The sequence below is a fragment of the Buceros rhinoceros genome, unplaced genomic scaffold, assembly GCF_000710305.1.
Source record: "Buceros rhinoceros silvestris isolate BGI_N320 unplaced genomic scaffold, ASM71030v1 scaffold26683, whole genome shotgun sequence".
In the NCBI taxonomy this organism is placed as follows: domain Eukaryota; kingdom Metazoa; phylum Chordata; class Aves; order Bucerotiformes; family Bucerotidae; genus Buceros; species Buceros rhinoceros.
Window position 1 is genome coordinate 1,054 of NW_010405741.1, and position 240 is coordinate 1,293.

The 240-nt window shown below is 61.7% G+C and overlaps 1 protein-coding gene across 1 annotated transcript in view; it reads left to right on the forward strand.

Moving 5' to 3' along the window:
- LOC104491435 (actin, cytoplasmic 2-like) overlaps positions 1 to 236 on the forward strand; it is a gene marked incomplete at both ends in the record, with an annotated part of 1,284 nt that extends 1,048 nt beyond the window's left edge. Inside the window, one exon of the mRNA XM_010133861.1 lies at positions 62 to 236. Coding sequence (XP_010132163.1) covers positions 62 to 236 — 175 coding nt within the window. The remainder of the gene's footprint in view (positions 1 to 61) is intronic.
- Positions 237 to 240: the final 4 nt, after the last annotated feature.

Consider the following 240-nt stretch of genomic DNA (forward strand, 5'->3'; position numbering starts at 1 on the left):
TGTGACCCCAGTGAGGCGCTGCGGTGGGTGTTAACGAGCTCGGGGTACTAATGAGCCCACATCTCTTCTCCCCGCCCCTGCCAGGCATGGAGTCCTGCGGCATCCATGAGACCACCTTCAACTCCATCATGAAGTGTGACGTGGACATCCGGAAGGACCTGTACGCCAACACGGTGCTGTCCGGCGGCACCACCATGTACCCCGGCATTGCCGACCGCATGCAGAAGGAGATCACGGCCC